Source organism: Lonchura striata, chromosome 7 (genome assembly GCF_046129695.1).
Source record: "Lonchura striata isolate bLonStr1 chromosome 7, bLonStr1.mat, whole genome shotgun sequence".
Classification (NCBI taxonomy): Eukaryota; Metazoa; Chordata; class Aves; order Passeriformes; family Estrildidae; genus Lonchura; species Lonchura striata.
Genome location: NC_134609.1, coordinates 20617821 through 20636605, shown reverse-complemented (window position 1 = coordinate 20636605; position 18785 = coordinate 20617821). Strand labels below are relative to the sequence as shown.

The following is an 18785-nucleotide window of genomic DNA, read 5'->3' as shown; positions in this document are numbered from 1 at the left end:
TTTGTCAGTTTGTAACATTTAGGTTTTCCAACCAAGGAAAAGATAAAACCATGGAGAAATTTTCCTTAAGAAAAAGATGTTTACCAGAAATCTCCTTTACTTTACAGCAGGAACCAACTCAGAGCAGGGATCGCATTTACACCAGAGCTCTGACAAATGCCTGTTGAGCTGCAGCACTTAAACCACTTGCATTTTAAACAGCAGTTTGTCAAGTGATACTAATTATTTGGGAGGTCTCTGCTCCTAGAAACGTAAACATTTATTTTCATACCAATCACATTTTCTTTTCCATGTGGTGCTTCCAGCAGAGACTGAAATTAAAATGGCTTCTCTGTGTGCCACAATGTGGTTTATGGCTCAAATCCCCTCTACTTTTGCAAACAGGGGACAGCATTGCCCCGGGGCTCTGCACTGCACCTTCCCATCCCTGCTTTGCAGGCAGAAACCGCCTCTCCACAGGTAGAGAGCTCTCCCAGGATCAACCCATCCATGTTTCTCAAGGCTGCACAGCTTCCCTCTGGCTGGTAACACAGCTCTGGGACTTGCAGTAGCCCGAGGATCACTTGAACTTCATAAAGCAAGCTAAGGGCTCAGCTGCTAGGGAGCATTGCAGGGAACTGACACACAGGCTCTTGCAGGAGTCTGAGTCAAAAAACCACAGCCAATTCCCAGACCCGCCATGGTGCAGCTCAAACATAGGCAATTGTTTCCTTCAAACTCCCTCCTGGTTTAACAGGCACTGCCTGGGCTCTGCTTAAGCCAGGCCACAAGCCTCAGAGTTTCTTGAAAAACACAATTTCAGTCCTGCCCCAGTATCTCACAGCAGGCCCTGCTTTTACTGACAAGTCTATTGGCCAAAATCTTCCAGTGTTACATCCGCATGGCGCCACGTGGCTGCACAGCAGGGCCTATCACAGAGAAAATCTGGCGCTGTCAGCCAGGAAAAGTTTCATGAAATCGCAGCAAGTAACCCAAACACTTTACCAGAAGTGAGTCTAAACCAGCATTTTCAGAATCACAGAGTCATCTGCAAGTTACTTGTAGGAACCTTCTTGTTAGGGTAGTCAAAGATGGGATCAGCCTCTGCTATCCAGACAAGCTTTATAGTGAAGTCAAATCCTTCCTCCTTGAGACAAGTGTTGGGTCCTTTTCTGTTTTCCAGACCTCATCAAAGTCTCCTGTGAGCAAGCTGCTGAGCCCTGGGAGCTGACCCAGCATGTCTGGGAAGATCACCTGGCATGGACCTGCATCACAGCCTCTGCGCAGAACCACCGGTGAGGTACAGCGTGATAGGGCAAAGTCAGGCCATGGGTACCAGTGTTACTTGACCCCTCCATGTTCCCTCTCTGTATTAGGATGTGTTTACTGGTATAGGCAGAAAATGTAAATTGAACCACAAAAAGGAGCTGATTTTCATAGCAAGGGGCCTTGGTTTAACACAAAGATTTCTCATGTAAAAAATTATTTTAACTTGATGGAGAGGGCAAGAACTTCAGATTTGTGCTGATGCTGGCTGTTAAGGTAGAGGCAATCAAGAGCGTACTGTATACAGCTTTTATTATATGACCATTTTACTACTTCCCTTCTTCTTTAAAACAGAAGTGCTATCAAGGTGTCTGATGATGGAAGTATGTTCATGCATCCAATCAATTATGTCTCTGAGCCCACCCCCTTTCAGCTATCAGGCCCATGGTAAATCTCAGATGAGCCAAAGGATTCCTCTCCTCAGCACCATCAACTGCAGTCATCTGAAATGTTATTTTTAATGACAACGAATTACAGTGTCCCTTCAAGAGACAATTAAGGACAGAGTCAAGGAACAGAAATACTGGTGAGACTAACTTGACAAGAGCTACAGAGAACGTGGCTCTGACTCATTTTGGACTCAGAGAAAAACATTTTCAAAGTGAAACATTGATTTAACGGTGAATAGACAAGAAGAAAAATGAAAGGACAACAACAGTCATAGGCATCAACCCCAGAGCAAAGCTCAGGGACTCACAGGGCTGAAGCATGTGCACCAACCATGGGCACATGCACTGCAAAGCTTGTGGCTCACAGCCACACTCCTATAGCTCAGCACCCTGCTGTGTCATCACTGACCCTTGACAACTGCTGAGAGCAAACATTATTTCCACCTTTTGGTTTTCTTTCACTTTACAGGAAACTCCCTTTCCTTTAGGGTTAATTTTTAGACTGTTCTTGATGTAACCATCTGCACATATAGGTATCATTAATACAAAATTCTTTATTGAAACTAAAGCAGTCACATCAGTTTGGAGATTGTTCGTATAGACATAGCTTCTTAATTCCTGCTTCTTAATTCCCGCTAATGTCTGCAATGGTAATCAAATTTGTTTGGTAAATTTATTTTATACTATTAACAATATGAATTTTCAGGCTCTGGGAGCACTTGCTTTGATTAAGTATGCAAATGATTCCCTAGAACATGTCAGGAGACCCTATAGACCTTCCTGAAGAGACACCTGCTGCCTCTAAACTAATTGAATGGTAGATTAATATAGCGCCCATAATTCTTAAGAAAACAGGAGAAGTAAGGAAGAAGTGAAGAAGGATCAGAGCTAAGAATGCATTCACATAGAGGAGGGAAAGGAGCAGTGTAAGAGGAGACAAATAAGACAACAAAATCTGACAAACAACATTCGGTCCCAAGGTCCCATCAGAACAGAGCATCAAAACTGACAGAAAAGTTAATGAGAAAATGCCATGAAAGCAAAGGACAAAATGAGAAAAGGAACAGCCTCTGCTTTCAGCCCTGGAGCAAGATCCCTACACCCAAAAACTGCCACAGCTAATGAAAAGCTCATTTGTCTTTCATAAATAAAGCAGTTTTCAAGTATAAACGTGGTTACCCATAAAATCTCCACATACGGAGATCCTACACTTCCTGTCACAAGTGTTGTCAGCACCTGATAATGCTCTATTATCGGTCACCTTGGGACACTGGCAGGTGACACACAGGTGACACCAAAATAATCTCTGCAAGTTCCACTTTCAGCAAATGCCAACACTGTTTTGGCACCCTGTCCAAGGTCTTCTGCACTAGTTAAACCAACCCTGAACAGGATTAAATGCTCATCACACAGACTCTTTTGCTTTCAGGGCTATATAGCAATTGCTGAAAGCAGATAACCTTTTCTCGTCAGTCCTGTATTACTTCTCAAAAAGCAACTGTCTGAAGGATACAGGAGATTTTCATCTCTTAGTGAGTCTGATATCATCACTAGTCACTCCATCAAATGGCAAGTTATCCCAAAATCTAGGCAATAACTCAGAGATTGTTAGAATATAAATCAACACTAATTTGCAGAGAAATCTCACTAGCAGTTGGTGTTGTAGGTCTTTTTTTTTTTTTTTTTTTTGGTGTTGCTGTTTCTTATTTCTTCTAGGATACTCAAAGTTTTAATTAGGTGTAAGAAGATGGAAATTATTAAATTAAAATATAAGTGTGTGTTACAGAGCAATGCTGTTTAGTGATATTAACTGCAAGTGTAAATTGTGGTAGTTAGAATGGTTATTGCAGTACAGGCAATAAATAAACAGCGAGACACAAATGGTGGGGCTGATTTCAGCACGTGCATATAGATACACATTTATCACTCTACAAGGAATTCAAGAGGGAAAATATAGAGCTCTACAGTGCACAGAGGGAAAACAGCTCTACAGTGAGAAGTAAGAGTAAAGAAATTGTATACCATAGGGAAATGGCCTCCATCCTCTGCTCTTCCCCAGAGATCTTCAGCTGCTGCCATGGGGGCTGAGGCTCCCATACAGCACCCAAATGTCCCAGACCTCCCACCAACCTGTGTGAACAAGACCCGGAAATCATCTTCCAGGAGAACAAAATGTGGGGGAAGGATCATGTGAGAGCTTCACACTCTTTTGTACTGGAATAAATGACCAGCCAGGAACAAAAGGAATGTCTGTGGAAAATGAGATCCCGATGAAATGGGAAATGAATCCAGATATCACCCAAAAGCCTGTTGCCATGCAGTATGGACAAAGTCCTGCTATAACCAAATTCCTGCTTCTTTCTTCCATTCTGCAGCACACAAATGTGGCTGCATTGCTCACCAGACCTACATATCGGTGATATAAATGTGGTCATGCATAACCCCTATGTGATCCTCTGTTTACACCACACAAAGATACACGAGCTATTATTTATATTGTATTCACAGCTTACAGAGCACCTTCTGCAAGCAGCTTAAAAACTCAGCCGTTCCAACTGAAAATCACACCTGTCAATCAGCACCACCTCCCGGGCTAAAAACCAGACATACTCTCACTTGGGACTTCTTTGCAATTACATTGATGCCATACAATTACAGTCTGAAAAGCGTGGCATGAGATACCTTTTCCCCTGCTCCTTGTAAAAATGATTCCACAGGAAAACTCTGATGAATGTCAGTGACGTGAGTAATTAAAGTGAAAGTGAAACAAAGCCCTGCAACTAAGGATTTATTGATAATTACCAGTGGTAGTAGGGCAGTTATTGAGTAAATGTGCAGATATGAAGACTCACATACCAGCAAATGCCAACACTGGCACGTGAATCAACCCACAGTGTACACTCTAGCTAGTCAAAGGTCCTCTGTAGAGATGTGTACGTGCCATCACCAACCGCTGCACGCCTACCTACACCGAAACCCTCTCCCATGCACTGCAGCAGCTTCCTTGGCTAAACCATCGTTTTCTGTTACTTTGGTTATTAGTGGAAGAGACATAAATAGTACCCAGGTGTTTGGGGATTTTTCTCCTTTGATTGAATCTCCTAGATTTAGCCCCTAAAATCAAGAATAGGATCTTCTACAAATAGCAGCTCACTCATGGCCATACGGAGGCATGAAAAACTACTGCAGCAGATGAAAGTTGTATCAAACACATAAGAAGAACTTGGGTATTAGGACATATGCATCTATTAGACATTTCTTTCAAGCATGATTAGCTAGCAAGTAGTTTAATATAATTATTTAATACACCCTGACTCTGTGACAGGAAAACTGTAGTATTCAGTCATTCTTGTAGAAACCAGCTTTCTGTGAATCACAAGGAACCACATCAACATTTCCTGTTTAAAACAGCATCAAGCACTGCATATCTAGATATTACATTTTAAATAGCAAGTAAATATCCTGCCCATCAAGGCTGTGTTACCTTTGAACCTCCTATTTTGACTTTTCTTCTTGCTGCATAGAATGCTCTGGAAAACACCACAAAGACTTCTAAGGAGGGTGATGGGAAAGCAAGAGGGAATGGAAAAGAGGAAGAGAAACAGTCACAATGCCAGGCAAAGGAACATAGACGGAGACTGCCTGAGTGGGTTTCAGCACTGCAGAGAGAATAGTCCCATGACCCAACATCTTAAGCCATCAGATGACTCCTTTCAAAAACAAAACTGCTGCTCTTCATGGTACAAGCCATTGGTTTGTTTGGTAGAGGAGAATAAAGTCAGAAGTGGACCTCTCTTAGGAAGCTCAGGTATCCTTAGTGATGCTAGCTAAATGTTTATTTTTCCTCTCAGTCCCATCAGGTGGGAAACTTTCCTTCAGGTTACTCAGGGCCCATTCAGCACCCACTAACTCCACCTCAGGGCAGATGAGCACAGCTCTGCAGCCATGTATCAATGGGAAAGCAGCATTTTCACCCAGGGAGTTGCCTGTGCATGTGAGCCTGTGTGTACCTCACAGTATGGCTCAAATAGGATCAGCAGCACTGGCTTGCAGGATTTCACACAGTAGACCCAAGCAGCAGTGCAGGTCCGGGGACATCCAGTGTCACCACCATGGCCACGCAACCCCATGCATGACATGTCATCCACTCGTGGTTTTTCTTGAGCCAAAGGATGTCGAGTCTCTTCTATCCAGCAGTATTGCTGTGTATCTTTGCTGTTTGAAAGCAGATTTGTGAGTGAAAGGGGGCAAAATTATGCCAGGTGCTCCTCATGATGGTCTGTGTGCAGTTGTACTTGACTACTGTAAACCCAGAATCACAGAATCATTAAGACTGGAAAAGATCTCCAAGATAATGAAGACCAACTCCTAAGCAGCCCTGCCAAATCCACCACTAAACCATGTCCCTAAGCACCACATCTATATGCTTTCTGCACACTTCCAGGGCCAGTGATTCCACCACTTCCCTGAGCAGCCTGTTCCAACACCTGACTCCCCTTTCAAAGAAGAATATTTTTCTAAAATCCAATCAAAACCTCTCCTGGCACAACCTGAGATCATTTCCTCTTGTCTTTATCTCTTGCTGTTTGGAAGATTAGCCTGACCCCCACCTCACTACAACCTCCTTTCAGGCAGTTGTAGAGAGTGTTAAGGTCTCCCCTGAGCCTCTTTTTTTCCAGGCTAAACAACCCCAGCTCCCTTAGCTGGTCCTCAAATGATTAACTCTTCAGACTCTTCCATAGCTCTGTGACCCTTCTCTGGACTCACTTGATTTCCTCAATGTCCTTTCTGGACTGAGGGGCTCAGAACTGGACACAGCACTGGAAGTTCAGCCTTGCCAGTGCCCAGTACAGGGGGACAATCCCTGCCCTGCTAGCCTCACTATTGATCCTGCTAGCCACACTACTGCAGATGAAGGCCAGGATGCCATTAGTCGGGGCACACTGCTGGCTCACGTTCAGCTGGCTGGCAGCCACCAAAACTCTGCTCTACATCATGGCACCCACAGTTTTTTAAAACAAACAACCTGATTTTATGGTGTTTTTGACAGGGTGCCTCCCTCAAGAGCCACTTCAGAAGCTTTTATCTCAATTAACTTTTATGACCCTGACAAGGTCAGGGTGTGCCCAGGCAAAGACCCAGCACCCAGCTCTGGGCACACGTCTCAGGAAAACCTGCTGTCTCCCCTGGACCAGCTCAGCAGATCATGTGCAGCATCTCCCCACCTGAGCTAATTTTCACTGAACAGTTAGGTGCTTGTAAAAATCTCGCCTCATCCTTGCAACATGGAGAGGTCACCAGAAATGTCTGGAGGACACTGGTTAATTACCTGTGCTATCTAAAACAAGAATTATCAATCGTAAAGATATCAGTACAACTCCTTTCAGCATCGTTACATTCACTTTCAATTCATGAGAAATGGATACAGATTCTGTTCTCCTTCCTCAGCTATTTTGAGACACATCCGAAATACAAATTTCAACAGAAAGACGGAACTGGAGGAACAGTAGCCACAGATAAACCACAAGTAGAGATGTAGTCTATTTTTGTTAAATGTGCCTTTGTAGCACAATTTTTTTAATATAATCCGTATTTTTTTTCAAGTGTCACTGTGCTGAACAAAGCAGTGCATCACCTCTGTATATAACACAGCCTGTAGCCTTTCTGAAGAGGAAAATTTGAGTTAATTATCCACATCACCTCATTAGTCTCCATCTTCCAAAAAATATAAAATTGAAGAGAAGCATGCTTGCTGGAGTAGAATCGCTAAAAGGCAGAAGTTTCAAGATTGCTGTGCAGTGTGCTGCCAGCTGCGGGCAAAAGGCCCCAACAGGAATGCCAAGCCCCTGGCACACACATGAAACATATATATTTTTTTATTCTTTCACTGACATTTTTTTTTAATTCATTCAAATAATGCTTCAGAGGGGAAAAGGCACTTACAATCACAAGACAACAGCAAAAGCTTTTTTTTTTTTTTTTTTTTTTTTGGTGACCCAGCAGTACAGTTATTCTGCATACTGCATGAATATCATGAGGTTAAATAAGAAATAAGGTCAGGCCACAGGAACTTCGGAACAAAAACGATGAACAAATAAAAAAATCTCTATCATCTTGCTAAGTATCTTTGGGGAGAGTAATTTACTTCCTAGCTATGTCCTTAAACTATAGCGTTTGGACTCGGTAGAAAATATGAGAAGAATCAGGGCTGTAATATGAATATTCACAGTGTAAATGTATATACCTCATGTATCTCTATTCAAAGAAAGGATACGAGATACTCCAAACCCACACGGTGCTTTACCTGTGTCTTCCATATCCATGTTTACTATTGTGACAAGGAAGAGTCTCTGAAAACCCCATTCACACCTCACTGAGCACACAGCACACATCCTACCCTCAGTCCCACACAGAACATCTCAGAGCAAAACACAGGTTTAATACTAAGGACTGCAGTATTCTCACAGTATTTATTGCACGGGATTTGTGCAGTCAGGGACATGTCTCACACTGCACACTGTCCATAGATTCACATTCTGCTTTAACGCTGGGCTGTGCAGGGTACTCCAGTCCCTCTCCAGCTCCTCCCTCGCCCCGCTGCACATCACCCAGCAAACCCAGAGAGAGGGCTTCGCTCCACAGCCTCAGCTTCGTCAATTCACGCCGACATTCATTCCAAACCTTATCGATTCAGCTAAGAAGAAACGGCTGGTGGAAAGGAGAAATAAGGTGACTGCTCTGAGAGCCCGCTCAGCTGCCTGGCAGTAACCTTGGCATCGGGGCTGGCGTTTCCCGTGGGGCTGTCAGACAGCGCACACGGATGCACACGGATGCACACGGACACAGTTACTTCTCCTTCCACCCTGACACCTCACTGCGAGCTCGTCAGGGCTGCCCGGGCAGGTACCTACGCCTTATCCCCGTGTTCAGCCTGACGAGCCCCGTCCCAGCCCGGGCTTCCTCCCGGGCCAGCCCCGCTCCTGCAGCGGGATGCTCCGGGAGGACGAGTCGGGCAGAATCCGCATCCGCGGCATCCCCGGCCGCACCTTTCCCAGCCGCCTCCCGCGGTGCGGGGCGGTCGGTCCTTACCGTAGAGCAGGTTTCTCGTCACCTGCCCCCCCATGTCGGCGCAGCCCCCGCCCGGCTCCGGCTCCGGCTCCGCTGCGCAGTGCCCGGCCCACGCGGGACCCGGCTGCCCCGCGCCGGCAGCCTCCGCCCACACCCGCGCCTCCCGCCGCGGCACCGGCGCTCCGAGCTGTCATCTTTATTTACATAGAAGGAGGAGACTTCGCGGCTTCCTGAAATAGCTGCCGGCGTCTCACCGATAGAGCGTGTCCCCCCTCCCCGCGCACGCAGCGCGGAGCGCGGCAGGCGAAGGCATCCCTGCGCGGGGCTGCAAACCCGGCGGCTCCCGGAGCCCTGGCAGTGCTAAGAACAAAGCGGGAGGCACTGACTCCACGGGGCAAAATAAAGAAAACAAAAATTAAGAACTCATTTATAAAACCAAACGACCCTGGCCATGTGAAACTTTTGCCCCCCACTGTAAAACCCTGGAATAAATTAGAATGGGGAAAAAGAAAAGTTAAACAAAATTTATTACCAGACATTACCACATCAGTCTTCAAACGGCTTTTGCAGGTTAATTATTAATTATTTGTTTTATTAATATTATTATTTGTTAATATTAATAATTATTAATTATTTAATAAAGAAGTGCTCGAAACGCAGAATGGTTTGCCACAGGCTGAAGTTATAAAAACATTACCCCCCGCAAACTCTTTTGTGCGGGGCTCGCATGCTCAGCCCAGATAAAATGCTTCCTGCGCTCCAGCTCATTACCTCTGCTGACAGATAATGGCCAGCGTTAGAAAAAGCAGGGGGATGCCGAGAGTGGTGCAAGGAGGTGCGCAGGGGACCGCAGCCAGGGACGGTCCCTCGGTTGCTCTCTGCATCCCGATGTTTGTGCAGGAGCTTGCTCCTTCCCTCCCCTCCATCTCCAGCACCGCACGCCCCTGCCCACTCACTCCTCTCCCTGCATCTCTCCTGTCCTCTGCTCTATGGATAAATTAACACAGCAGGCACCGAGCTGCCACAGCCAGCCCCGGCAGATCCCAGCTGGCTCGATGAAAACCAGCTCATGCATCTTTATGCTGCGCCGCAGTCGCTCCTCTCTCTGCAAAGGAGCGGGAGTCAAACTTGTGCAGCCGCGAGAGCAGCCCTGCCTCCCAACTCTTACCATGGTGCTGGGCAAATCCTGCCATCCCACTGCCTCGATTCTGCCACCGGAAAAAAAGGAAAATAAGATTTTCTCTTGCCTGTGTTGTAAGGATTATTTGCTTAGGATGTCTGTGCGCTGAGGTCTCAGCACTTCTGGAAAAAAAAAAAAAGAAAAAAAGAAAAGAAAAGAAAAAAAAAAGGCAGTGCAAAAAAAGCCCAAGCCAAAAAGCACAGTCAGGGTGTTTGCACTAGTGCTGCGCGCCTGAGGAAAGCTGTGTCCAGCATTTTCAACCTGCAAGAGGAGCCTCTCCCGAGCCCTCCATCCAGTCACCACTGCCGGCTCACCCTCTACTCCCACCTGCCCAGCCAAGACGTGCACCCAGACTCCAGAGCCAAGCAGCAGCTCTTCCTCTGCTGAGCAGCACGCAGGCAGCACTCTGCTCATCCCTGCCCAAAGTCACACTCAGCAGAGCTCATGGCAGCTTCTTGGCAGAAGAGGAATCTTACTTTTTTTCCCTTCTATTTTTTTTTTCCCCTGCCCAGATGATGCTGCATTTACAGCAGCTGCAGGTGGGGTGAGGACTCACCCCCCAAGCACCGTGGTGTGGTTGCAGGACATCTTTCAGGTCACACCAACCCATCACAGCACCACACTCTGCTCCCTGGCTGCTGGGGACCCACAGATGCCACAAGGATACTGCTGGTTTCATCTTCTGGGGGGCACCTCATCCTCTCAGGCAAAGGGTCCAGAAATTTACAACATCAAATATTACATTTCATTTGGAGGAATGAAGATTGACTTGGACATTCAATCCCAAGTTTTCTCCCTCAGTTTCTCATTTCAGCTCTGCTTTCCATCCTTACCTTAATCTTGCTACAGCTCTGTGAATAATTGACTTCTTGGTTCACTGCCTCAACCAAGAGATTGCTAGAAAAAAAAATATAATTTCATGTTGGCCCAAAAATGAATGCTTTGTGCGTCTCACTGAACAAAATGTTTCTTTAACTCAAAATGAACCATTTTATTTTCAGAGTTATTTTTACCTCATTTTTTCAAGTTATGGTCATTCAATCCAGCTCTGAAATGATGTCTTTAAAAAAAAATTAAGCCCTTTGTTTCCAGAAGGAAAAGTGTGAATTGCTATCTTGTCTGATTATTTTATTTTTTCCATCTTATTGGCTTTGTTTGTTTGTCTGAAGGGGAGGGTGGAGAGGGCAGACTGCCAGAATGAGTCATCCTGTTTGGCAGAAAATTATAAACAATTTCAATTGATTTTAAAATTTGAGTTTTTTTTCCAAAAGAGTCCAGCATCCCCTCCCAACCCTGAGCTTCCCCCGGTGCTGTGGAGCAGCTCCTGGGGGGACACAGACCCTCAGAGCCATCCCCAGCAATAGAATGGCCTGTCTGCCCTGTTCTGTGGTAATTCCTTAAGGATTATTTGCCATATGTCAAATCTTTCCTTCATAGACACATCACACTGAAACTTACTGCTGATTTGTTCTGGTCACCTCCAAGCCCATTTCAGACCTTTATCTATTCCAAATTACTCCTCGGTCTTTCATTTTTCAGGTTCTCCTCTAGGCAAAGGGAAAACCTACCTATTGCCCTGTTCCTGTTTTACAGTTCTCTCTGTCGATACACTCTCGGTCCCCTTGGGCTGTTTCTTTGCCCTTGTCAATAAGGATAAGGCCTCCCATTTTGGCATCAAGTATAAAAATCAATAGCATCACCATTTGCACACCCTTCTAAATCACTGACAAAGGTATTAGGTTGAACCCAACAAAAACCCAGCCCCTAACTCCATTTCCATTCATGAACTGCATCCAGCAAACTCCAGCCAAGCAGCAATGTTGCTGTCCAAGCCAGGAGAAATCTGCTGCAGGAGTATTTTGAGGCAGTGTCTGATCTTGCTGAATATACTTATTAACCACAAGAGTAGGATGCTGAGGCTACAGAGTCCTTCTGAAAATAGATTCACGGACATCAAGCCATGTATTAGCTAAAATCTTGGACCTTTCCAAGCAGCCTTGAGCAGACAATGGGGCACCTCTCCCAGCCCTCCCAGGATAAAATCCCTAGCCCTAGGTACCAGGCAGGGTGGCCAGGAAGGGTTATGACTATCTGCATTGCTTTCCTGGTGTCCTGGTAAGAAGGCTGGCAGATCAGCAAGGAGGATGCCAAAGAACCATCATGGTCTAGGAAAAGACAGGCCAACGCAACCAAACAGCCCATTTAACCCTGACTGAGGGAAAGCAGAAGAGATACCTGCAGGGAACTACAGCAGGGAGAACCAGCTCTGCAGAGACCTGTCTTGCACAGGAGGAAACACAGAAGAAGATACAAAGAGAGAAGAAGAAAAGGATGAAAATTCCATCTTGGGTAAGATCATAGTTATGCATAGGCCAGGCCAAGAAAATGAAAATCCAGTTCATGAAAGCTTCATGCAGCTAGAAGTCCTTTGGAACTGGATTTGGCTCTATGGACAACTGGAGTTTACACTTTGTTAGCGCAGCAAAACAAGAAATAAAACCTCTCTTGATGGGGATCACATCTCCTTTAACGGTGCTGCAGGTAGAGACATCCAGCCAAGAAACAGTCTAAGAAGTTTCCTTGAATATCAGCATGGGTAAAAGGTGAGAACTCTGGAAATCAATCTAATATTCACCAGGTACATGGAATCTTCCCTCAATGACTTTCAGGTTTAAAAGCTGCAATCAGTTTCTCTATTACTACTTACACTTGACTCTATGGTAACAAACAGATTGACTAGAAATTGCCCTTTTTCACTCAATACAGTAGCTCTCAGCTACTGGAGTTCATCTGGGAAGATGGGATAATTTACGGGAACACATTCTAAGGTCTTTTTTCAGCACGAGTCTCTGCTACTAGGGGGAAGCTTCACCTGTACAAAAAACCAGATTTCCTTCAGGAACCTCTGCCATTGTAACTTCAGAGGAAAAATTATGTTCTCAGTAGAAAGCATCCAAGAAAAAAATGTCTCACCAGCATGCACAAGAAACAGCTAGGAAACCTTGCCTTCTATGAATTCTTTTCAAATTAATTTATTGCCATTAACAGAGGTGACTTAGACAAAAGGTGTGTCTCCACCTTCAATCCTTTATCTGCAATACAAAGACACAGATCCTGCTGTAGCAAGCAATATGCTGATTAGTTGACGTTTATGCAGCCATTTGGGAATATAGCAAGTTATGTCATTATTAAACATTATTATAAAAGTGCAGCTCTGGATGAAAGCCAAATCTCATAGTGTAAGTCAAAGGAAATTCAAAATTATTGAATTTTGAAATTCTTACGTTCATTCAATTCTTGAATTCTGAAATTCTTACAATCAAAATTACGACTCATACCTACAAACTACAGCACTGCAACTGCTAACCCAGGTGGCTCAATTACCCCAATACAATTCCCTGCAGGCACAGCAGAAAGGGGAATTTAAGGACAGGAAAAAAATCTTTAGGCTGACTAACCACCTCCCATTTGCACTTAGCTTAAATGAGACATCAGCTGTGTTTGCTTTAGTGACGGGAGCTGCAGCAGCACAGTGGTAAAGGCTGTCTCTGGCAGGGCAATAAAGACATCAGGGAGGTGTTGCAATGGATGTCCAGGTTGTGGACTGATTCGGTGAAGGAGAGCCAGAGCCTCATGCCTCTGCTCAAGGGCTGTCACCCCTGTTTATGTAAAACCAAAGCTGCCACAGGACTTCAAGTCTTAACTCTGACGCTGCCAGCACTGTGTTTTATCAGAACCTCCCTGCTTAACTGTCTGCAGGAGGGGAAAAGACAGAGCAGTGTTGGAGAGGGACAAAAAGCTGAGCAAAAAGAAGGATTTCTACGTAAAGGAACTGAACTGACCTCAGGCCAAATTGCACAACATTTTTCCATCAACATGTACATGCTCACAAGCCCCCACTGGATGGGGGGTTTACCTTTAAAGCGAGTGACTCAGTGCATGAAGGTGTCAGGAAAGAAATCATTGCACCAAAAGCCAAGAGTTCTCCCTCTTCCTTTAATACTTTTGGGATAATATATTGAGAAAACACTGTGGGAAACTAAGAAGGAAGCAAGGACTAAACAGCACAGAATTCAATGTAAGATGAGCTTGGCAATAAAACATTGCACTGAGCTAACCAGGAGCTTTTAAATGATACAGGAAAACTGTGTCTGTCTGGGGCAAGGTCCCCTGCAATCTGCCAGAAGCCCATTCCTGAGGGCAAGTATCATGCTGTGCATGACACCAACCAGGCCTTCAAATGCCTCCAGCTCTGACCTTCATTTCCATGCTAAATTAATAGCTTTGCCTCTCACTGCCATTTCACATTACCTCTTCAAGCACAAGAGTCAAAAGAATCTTAGACTTAACCAAATAAAATGGAAAATGAATATAAAAACATGACAACAGAAGAAACACTGTAATTTTAAAAACCAGAGAAATGCTGATTTATAACACTCACCTGAATTATGTTTTCAGAACTAGAGAGAAAATTAAAGTTTATATCTTAAAGCAAATATTTTCTTTAATCTCATGAGAATATCTTTATTTCTACTTCAGCTGGAGGTATAGCACAATTACAACATGGCAGGACTGAGAATTGAGAAATGTGTTATTTCAAGCCCAGTTCTGTGGCTATTAAATATTTGGAAACTTTGAAAAGTATCACATGATAAGGCATTATGGCAGACTTTAGCAACCCAAGTTTAATGTCTTTCAACACAAAGTTACAGGGAATATTGGTATAATATATATACTTCTATATTACATAAGTAGCTCATTCACACTTTACCACAGGCAACATCCAAATTCTGCACTGAAAAACTAAACTACCAGCTAGAATCAACAGCATTTTTATGGCATTTTTGCTTTAACATGTAACTGCAGAGCAAACACTACATTCACTTTCACAATATTCCTGTAGGAAGAGGTGGTGCTTCTATGACTAAGCTAAAGAAGCACATTTTGAGTTTTTTCAAAAGTTTCAATAAGGATCTTTTCAAGCAACAGGTTAATTCATTCTAACAATCTTCATTCACTGCCCTCTAGAAAGGGCACAGGCTGGTCTCTGTGAAACCAAAGAGGTAAATAAGGTAATCAGAAAGCACCGGCACCAAGGTCAGATAGACAACTTCCACTCCACACGTGACAGCTTTTGAGAGCCTGACTTTGTAATCTAAATAATGTTCCCTCATCAAAAGAAATGCAGTTGCTAAAGACTTTTCTTAGCAGATACAATGATAAGAGTGAATAACCTCTCTGTTTCCTGTGCCACCCTTTCTGAGAAAAGCCTCTCACTTACATGCAGGGATGTTTGTAACCAAGCAAAGGCACTGTATGTTTGTGATGTAAATATTAGCCCAGCACAGAAACACCTTTTTATTACCCTGCTGAAAGTCCTCCAGAGAGGACAGTGAAGGGCAGCAGGATCCAAAAGAAACCTTTTGGGCTGGCAAGATGGGCAGGGAGGCTCACACCACATGTCCATGAGAATGTCCCCCACTGCATGTGCCCATAGAAAGTTTTAGCCTGGGCTTTTAAAGGCTTCTGGGGTCACAGAAGACACTCGGTGATCCTCATTCAGGAATAGCTTCTCATGCACCACTTTTCACCCCAAAACTTCCCTGTCTCCTGTGACAGGGCCATCTCAGAGGAAATGTGATTTACTTTCAGAACTTCCCTGTACAGAGCTGCTTTCACAAGCTCTTTTACATTGGTCTCCAGGGAACCAAAGGAGCTGGAGGTCAAATACTTCAAGGACAAAATGCATGGCAAGGGTGAATTTTTCAGCCCTGGTGAAAGGAATCTTGCTAGTATAAATACCAAACAAATCATGTTATGACTGTTACAGGTGTTGTCCCTTTCCACTCCCTCTGTTCATCTTTTACTCACCATTCTCTGGTCTTCTACTTCTCCCTCACCACATACTCATGTTTTGTACCTCCCCATCCTAGACTCTTTGTGGCCTTTAACATTTTACCAGAAATTTACCCTTCCTCCCTTGTTATGTCCTGTAACTCCTTTCTTCTATTATTCAAACTAAAAGACATTTTGACTCTAACTGAATCTCACAGAAGTATCAGGAAAGGTCACAAGCCAGACGCAGTAGACTGGGGGCAGCTATTATTGGAATGAGAAAAGAGTTTTGGCTCTTCAGCTGAGGAAAACAGGACTTAATCAATCCTGTCTTTAATCAGACAAAAAAAAACCACAGCTTTACCTTTACCAAACGCCACTTGTTTTATAACTACTTTATCAAAGCACAAAGCAGATGAACATAAAGTGCAAATATTGTACTGAGTAGAGCAATGGTCATGTTTCCATCCAGTCCTTTCTCCATCCCACATCTCCATTTCCAGGAGAAGGGATCAGGGCGGGACGTGAGACTCATATTACCAAACACAGAAAAATGTCCATATCCCCAGGATCTAAACCATGCTAATGTATTCACCACTGCAGCATCTAGACTGAGTGTCTCTGACCTACCACAGCCTCTTGTGATCCGCGGCAAACTTCCGCAAACCAAAACAACTCCAACTGCTCCTGCCATTGTGCCTCTTCCTCCCATACACCATGCCTCCAATCCAAAGGTCTTTTTCACTTCTCCTTCCTCCCTCCCCCAATTCTTTGTCTCTGCAACCTCTTCTGTGCCGCCCACACACTTGGAGAGTGGAGAGCAGACCAATCTGGCAAGCTCAAGTAACAACAAAAAAAGGAAAGAAAAGGGGGAAAAAAGTAGTTTTCTGGCCTAGAAAACTCCTCTGTGTTTTTATTTGGAGGGAGCAAGCAAATCTCTTTTCCTTTCACCATGAACCAAAGGGAATGGCAATGGATCCCAAGGCCTCGCATTCTCACAAATCAGCCCTCACAAAAATAAGGGGCTGGTATTTCTTCTGGACACACAGGCACCTTTGAATAGGAACATCAAGCTTCTTTTCAACCTCCTTCCAGCCCCAAGCACCAGTTAAAAATATCAGTTTTTACAAGGTGGGGTTAGATTAGCCAGTTTTCTTGTTAGTTTTTCTTAAAAAGTGCTGAGGACAAGCTTTGCTGCCTGCCTGGAGGCTCCTTAACCAGCCAGGCATTTGTTGGCACTTCAGGGGCTGCTGGGCTGGCTGGGCATGTGCCCACACACACAGCACAAGAAGGTTTGGAAAGATGCAGCACCCCCTCAGTGCCCACATGGCACTGGCAGCATTTACCCATCAAGGTCCCAATCCTGCAATCTCACCAGCACATACAAAAAATCCACTCTGGCATAAAGCATCAAATGACATTAATGGCACACAGCACAGTGATACAGTCCAGGCATGTGGAAATAATCACAGGCCCAGAACCCAGGATGACTGATTTTTTTCCCATTCAACATATGTTTTACTTAGATGTCTGCTTCTTCCCACCCTTCCTTCTCTTGGTCTCCCAAACTATTATTTGGTTTTGCAGGAACAGAGAAAAACATCTTAAAACAGAAACATTAAATCACACCTATCTAAGAAAAAAGAAATGCTTAACTTAGATATAAACAAGATATTTTATTAAATACACACATTCCTAATAATAGGCAGCATTTGACCCCAGCACAACTGGTTTCTTGAGCAGATAAAATACATCTGAATTCTGTTCAGCATGAGGGGCTAAAAATAATGTTTGTGATTAGAATCAAAGTTGAGTTTCAATGATTAATAAACACTGCTTATTAGGACCAAAGTGTATGTTCCACAGAATGACTCAAAAATTCTAAGCTATTCTGTGCAGCTATTTGCTTGTTCAAGGTGACCTGTGAGCCATACCCCAGGCTAGTAAAAATCAGCAGTTACATCATTTACAACACCAATCCAAACAGAGTGTCTCTCCCTCCCTATCAGGTCATCTTAACTCAGCTGTTCTTATGTCCTGGAGACATTTTAGCTGCACAAAAGCATTTTCACTTTTGCAGCTTCGTGCCAACTATGATGACTCCTGTCACTTCAGTCTTATGTAGCCACATGGACAAAATGTCCATCTTCAGTGGCTTTATCAGCACAGTTCAGCCACAGTCATCATCATGCTGACAGTCTCAAACCAGGCTTTCCCCCAGTATCCACCTACACTGCTCTATTGAAAGCAAATACTCACCTGAGCCTCTAAAGCAGATCCGCCACCACACTCTTCACCAGATTTTCTAAACTGGACATTTTCACTAATCTCTTCTTGTGTAGCTTGAGGGGCCAGTACTAGCACCACTTCTTGTGGCAGCAGCATGTCCTTGTCCACAGGAGACACTTGCATATCCCAGGGGAATCCCTACTTGACTCTTACCCAGCTTTTACCTCCAAAGAGAAAACACAGACAACTGATGCTCAGTGCTCCCCAACTTCAAGTAGATCTTTATCAAATTGTACTCTGACATACTTCTAACTCACACACAATGAATTGAGTCCACGGACATTCCCAAGACTTCATTCAAGGTCTGACTGTCGTCTCACCCGCACTTCAGAGACTATTTTCCCTTCAAGCTTCAGTGAGAGGACAGAAGAGAATGTTTTTCATTAATGCAGATTAGTTAAAAAGTATAAATCTTTTTCTCTCCATCTAGATTAAGATATGAACATTAGACATGGGCATGACAAGATAAATATCTCTGCATATTCCATGTTAGCAGCACAGGTCTGTACACTACATGTGGATGAGGCTATTTCAGATGATGCTCTTTTTAACAGTTTCAAGTGTATTGAAGATCCATGTCTCAGGAGTTTGTGATCTTCCCAGACATTAGTTTTTGCTTCAAGACAAACCCTAAACCTGCTGCCAAGACAGAGGTTTATTTAAGAGAATATGTACAAGACCCATACCACAGTGCCCCTGAGCAACTCCCCTTTGAACGG

At 44.1% G+C, this 18785-nt stretch overlaps 1 protein-coding gene across 4 annotated transcripts in view; it reads right to left on the bottom strand.

Annotated features, from left to right (window-relative positions):
• NEURL1 (neuralized E3 ubiquitin protein ligase 1) overlaps positions 1–18785 on the bottom strand; it is a 144454-nt gene that overhangs the window by 74932 nt on the left and 50737 nt on the right. Inside the window, exon 1 of one of the 4 annotated variants that reach the window (XM_021536313.2) lies at positions 10776–10827. The exons of 1 other annotated variant lie outside the window; for it this stretch is intronic. Coding sequence is in view for 2 of the 3 variants with exons in the window: in XM_021536312.3 (XP_021391987.1) it covers positions 8784–8817 (34 nt within the window). In the remaining variant the exon portion in view is untranslated. Of the gene's footprint in view, positions 1–8783; positions 8907–9930; positions 10388–10775; positions 10828–18785 lie in introns of those variants that run through there. 2 more of the 4 variants (XM_077784679.1, XM_021536312.3) reach the window with 2 other exon arrangements.